Here is a 5,652-nt window from a genome sequence, read left to right on the forward strand (position 1 = left end):
TCACTCTTCAGAGCCCGCCCCTGGCCAGATATGGTTTACCCTCACTTCCTGTGAGGAGGGGAGGAGCTATGTCCTAGTGTCCCTGGCACGGAAGCCGCTTCTGCTGCCCAGGCCCTGCTGCCAGCGAGTTCTCAGAAAGGTCTGCATTCAAGGTAAGGACCCTGAATGTGTACCAAGGGGAATTATGTCTGGAATAATCACAGGACCTGTGCTAGCTCTCACTCAGGCTTGCCCTGGGAAAATATGAGGTGTCTTGTAGCTCTGTATGTTTCTGGGAGGAAACGGGGACCCCTGCTCTTAGAAGGTAACTCTGATTCTGAAAATGGTGGCTTCTTAGATTACAACTGAAGCCAGCCTTTGACTTCTAAATGGTAAGACAACAACCTTGAACTGAATTCTAGTCTGCCACGAGCTGTTTTGGCCCTGGACTCTTTTCTTTTTTTTTTTTTCTTTTTTTTTGGGTTTTCGAGACAGGGTTTCTCTGTGGCTTTGGAGCCTGTCCTGGAACTAGCTCTGTAGACCAGGCTGGCCTCGAACTCACAGAGATCCGCCTGCCTCTGCCTCCCGAGTGCTGAGATTAAAGGCGTGCGCCACCACCGCCCGGCTGGCCCTGGACTCCCTGGACACTTAAGTGCCCCGTGGCGGAGTACAGAAGCAAAGGAAGTCTATCTGACTTCATCACCCGCAAAATCAGTAGGTAATGTTCAGTGGAATGAAGAACCAACTCCTGCGAGCTCTGTACTTTCTCTTTTTTGCCCTTAGAGCCAGTGTTTCTCTATAGCTTTGGAGGCTAATTCTGGAACGAGATCTTGTAGACCAGGCTGTTCTCAAACTCACGGAGATCTGCCTGCCCCTGCCTCCTGAGTGCTGGAATTAACGGCTTGCAACATCACTGCCTGGCTCTCTACTAATTTTAAATGCTAGAGGTAGCGCTTAAAAACACATATCTTGGAAAACCACGCAAAAGGCACGGGACTGGTCATGCCCAACATGGGCTGGTAGGAGGTCTCCAGTAGCCAAAAGAAAGAGACACATTGAGGTTTCAGATAGCCACGCCCATCTTGGGGTGTTGTGAGGAAGTGCCATGTTCAGAAGATATCCAGAGGCTTTAGTTAGCCACTCCCATCCAGTGGGAGTCAGAGAACAGTCTATCTCTGGTAGCCACTCCCATCCCGTGGGAGTCATAGGACAACAGCATAACTCTGGTAGCCAGTCACATCCCATGGAGTCAGAGGGAAGCCTAACTTTGGTAGTCACCTACCATCCTGTGGAGCCACAGAAGCCCTTTGTCTGGTAGGCACTCCCATCTCCTGGAGTGAGAGAAAAGCCTAAGTCTGGTAACCACTCCCATCCAGTGGAGGCAGAGGAAAGTCTAACTCTGGTACCCAATCCCAACCTGTGGAATCAGAGAAAACCTAACTAAGTCCAGTAGCCACTCTCATCCTGTGGGAGTCAGAAGAAATCCTACCTCTGGTAGCCACTCCCATCCAGAGGGTATCAGAGAAAAGTCTACCTCTAGTAGCCACTGCCCATCCCATGGGATTCAGCGGAAAGTCTGTCCCTGGTAGTCACTCTCATTCATTGGGAGTGAGAGGAACCCCTAACTAGACTAGGCATGCCCATCACATGGGACTCAGGAGGAAGCATAACTTGGGTGAGTAAGCACATCCCCTGGGAGTTATAGGAATCCTACCCTGGGAAATCATGCCTAGTGTATGGCAGTCATAAGGAACACTATACCAAAGATAACTAGATGCTTTTTTTCTTTCGTTTTTTTGAGATAGGTTTTCTCTATAGCTTTGAAGCCACCTCTGGAACTCACTCTGTTGTCCACGCAAGACTGGAACACACAGAGATCCATGTGCCTCTGCCTCCAGACAGCTGGGATGAACCAAAAGGTGCACAGCCATCTCCCAGCTATCTGGAAGCCTTTTCTTTTTTAGGATCTTTCTAGACAAAGTTTCTCTGGTTAGCAGTTCTAGCTTTTCCAGCTGGAACTAGCTCTTGTAGAGCAGGATGACCTCGAACTCACAGAGATCCAGGTCCCTTTTATATTGACCCAAACTACTCTTAAGAACCAGAAATGGAGCACAGCAGTGATGGCACAAATCCCAGCATTTAGAAGTCAGAGGCAGGCAGATCTTTGTGAGTTCGAAGCCAACCTGGATCTGTAAAGCATGTTTCAGGTTCCAGGAGTACTAGAGTTATTACACAGAGAAACCTGTCTTTTTTTAAAAAAAAAAAAGGCATAAATCAGAAATGGAAGGATAGACATAGCACACAGCTGGTGTATACTGTTGGAATTCGTGAGACCCTAGGTAAAGTGGCAAAGAGGGCAAAAGCAGACGTTATTAAATGTAGATAAATAACGTTGAAGAGTTAAATCCTCCTGTCAATACTCTCATGTACTGTTAGGAAGAAGTAAGAGGATAAAGAGACATTGACCAGGATGAGCAGAAAAGGAAGAGAGGAAATACAGCAGTGGTTGAGGGAAGCGGGGAAGATTATGATACTAGGTGTGCATGTCAGGAACTTTACAGCAGTTCTCATAACTTCAGCAAATGGGTGCAGACAAAGAAAAGGGTCAGCTTCAAATGTCTGAGCAGGATACGAACATGCTGGCTGAATGAAAACTGAAAGCAAACATATAGCACAGGGATATTTAAAATGTCCTGAATTAGGAGCTGGAAGTGTGACAGCCCTCTGTGCTCCTCTGAGCCTGTTCTCTGAGAAGGGACAGCCTTGGTCTCCTATAGGCCCACTTTAGCCTTGGTCTCCAGTACCTAACATCAGTGAAGATATGTGGAGGTGAGGGAATCTCTTCTAAAATAATGGGGCCACTGCAAGTGAGGCTCTATAGTGTGACTTGGACATGTACACCTGTCATAACTAGCCACAGGCTTTGATCCCAGGGTATTGTCGGCACAAGAGGGCAAAGGTTAGCATTGTTATTTTCCGCATCTACATCATATCTTGTGTATGTGTTTTTTTTCCCAGTGCGTACCATGTTTTCTTGACTTGTTCTTTATTTAATGTGAGGTTTTGTTTTTGTTTTTTTTTTTTTTTTTTGTATCTAGAAATGGTTTCCCCAGAATTCACAACGTAGACCAGGATGACTGTTAACTTACTGAAGTCCTCTTGCCTGTCACTCCGAAATGCTGTGATTCTTTTTGCTTTTGACTTTTTATTTAATTTGTGTGTACTGTATTAAAACTTTTCCTGTCTTCTCTCTCCATTTGTGATCATTCCTCTCCATGTCGGCTCAAATCCACAGCCCAATTTATAATTATTATTGTTACATATGTGACAATATATAAATACATATATTTTATATATTGTTTTACTTAAAAATATCTATAGTGTAAGTAATAAATAATATAAAAACATACACTTATTATATAAAGACGTAAATACAGCCTAATATGTCCATTTAGTGTTGCTTACATGTATATGGTTTTAGGACTGAGCGATTTGCCTACAGAAGACTGAATCTCCCTCTTGTAACAACCACTGTCTACAGTACTTCATCTAGGGGTATGACCTTGTGAGACTTCACCATTCATGTTATGTGAATTGGTGTGGTCAATAAAGTTCAAGTCTCCTTTGGGCTTCCTTACTCCTGGGTTCTGTGAAACATTACAGCAGCCTAGTACTAGATGTGAGTAGAATTGAGAGTGTTCAAACCCCAGAGAAAGGCAGCCATCCTTTACCTCACAGTATATATAAGGTGACCAGAGGTGAGGAATACAGGGAATGCTTAGAACAGTGATGTCATTATACTGTGTATAACAAGGAGGGGAAAGAATTGCTGAAAGCCTGAGTGTTCTCAACTTGCTTCAAGTGCTCATAGTACGTTATTTTCCTGATTCAGGTATCTCAGTTCCCTGTTCTACTACCAAGACTCTGACCTGCTGTCCCTGACGCCAGCAATCATGCCAAGGGGACAGAAGAGTAAGGCGCGTGCTCGTGAGAAACGACGCCAGGGGCTCAAGGATGCTCAAGCAAAGGAGGCAGAGAAAGCAGAGTCACCTGCTGGCTCTGATCAAGCTTCAGGAGATGCTAAGCCAAGCACTTCTACTGCTGACTTCCCACAGCAGTCTGAAAGCTCAGCACCCAGCAGCACTGCCAGCAAGGGAGGGAGCCATGGAAGGTCTGATAAGGGTGACCAGGGCCAAGGGGATAGAAATGAGAATTCCTCTAGGGCTCTACCCTCCACTAGAAGCATGCAGATGGATCTTATGACCAGGAAGACAGGAATGCTGATGGAGTACATGCTCCTCAAATACAAAATGCAGCAACCCATGAGGAGGGGAGAGATGCTCAAAGTTATCCATAAAAGATTCAAGGAACACTTCCCCGAGATCCTCAAGAAAGCCTCCTATCGATTGGATGTGGTGTTTGGCCTTGAGCTGAAAGAAATCCTGCCACATGGTCAAGCATATGAGCTTGTGAGCAAGTTAGATTTCGAGGATGATGGAAGTAGGATCAATGAGCTAGGTGTTCCTACCAGGGGCATTCTGATTGCTCTCCTCAGTGTGATCTACCTAAATAAGTATTGTGCTGCCGAGGAGGATGTCTGGTATTTCGTGAATGCATTAGGAGTCTATGATGGGGTCCCACATCTCATCTTTGGAGATGTCAGGAAGCTCATCACTGAAGATCTGGTACAGGAAAAGTACCTGGTATACCGTCAGGTTCCTAAGAGTGATCCTCCATCCTATGAGTTCCTGTGGGGCCCGAGAGCCTATGCTGAAACCAACAAGATAAAGGTGATGGACTTTTTAGCCAAGATGAGTGAAACCACGACTGAGGATTACTCATCTCGTTCTGAGCAGGCTTTGATTGAAGAGGAAGAGGAAGCCCAAGCTGCAGCTGCAGCCCAGTCCGGCACTAAAGGCAAGGCCAAGGGACGTACTAAGACCAAGTTAAGTTGTCCTACTCACAAGTGAGGTATAAGGTAGCCTCTGCTTTATGATTGAAAAGGTCTGTTCATCTTTTCAAATAAGCTGTTGATAATCTTTGGAGGACTTTTAGCAAAGTTTTAACTTGGGGTTAAATGTACTCAGAAAAATTTTGAAGCCCGTTCCTTCACTACTGTTTACCAAGTTAGGAACTCAATTTTTTTGGATTGATTTAAAATACAGTTGCAAATCGAAATGTTCTAAGGATTTGATGATGTTCATATGATACTATGGAATTAGATTAAGAAAATATTGTGAAATGTGAAAGAAAAATATTCAAAAGTGTTAGGTTTTTCAGTGAAATTTTCTTTTAGTCCTCGTTTTCTTGGCATTGATGTCAGGTATATATACTGATTTTTTGATATTAAAATATGTGTGAGAAATTAGCCAAGAAGCAATCTTTTCTTAAAAGGTTCAAGCTTTAACCAAGCACACTGCCCATCTCCACTTGCAGAGCTGTCTCCCTGTGTACTGGGCATGTTTGATAATAGAAGCAGGAGGTCTGGAAGGTGCAATGATATTTTCTCTAAGAAACTCTCATTATTGGACAGAATGGAATAAGATCTCTACTTCCTAAAGAAACAATAAAATGGGTGATGTCTTCTTCAACAAAATATATTTTTCTGTATCCATTACTAGTTATCTTCAGGTATGAAGGTCTTGTTTTCCCCTTTCTTTCATGGCCTGGAAT

General features: G+C 44.2%; 1 protein-coding gene across 1 annotated transcript; it reads left to right on the forward strand.

Annotated features, from left to right (window-relative positions):
* Positions 1 to 3,932: 3,932 nt before the first annotated feature.
* Positions 3,933 to 4,949, forward strand: LOC142840444 (melanoma-associated antigen B4-like). The gene has a single exon (XM_075956967.1). It carries the CDS (start codon positions 3,933 to 3,935, stop codon positions 4,947 to 4,949), a length of 1,017 nt encoding a protein of 338 aa, XP_075813082.1.
* Positions 4,950 to 5,652: the final 703 nt, after the last annotated feature.

This window comes from Microtus pennsylvanicus, chromosome X (assembly GCF_037038515.1).
Source record: "Microtus pennsylvanicus isolate mMicPen1 chromosome X, mMicPen1.hap1, whole genome shotgun sequence".
NCBI lineage: Eukaryota > Metazoa > Chordata > Mammalia > Rodentia > Cricetidae > Microtus > Microtus pennsylvanicus.

Excerpts from the sequence above, each read along its gene's own strand:
- LOC142840444 (XM_075956967.1), top strand. The coding sequence starts at position 3,933 with ATGCCAAGGGGACAGAAGAGTAAGGCGCGTGCTCGTGAGAAACGACGC.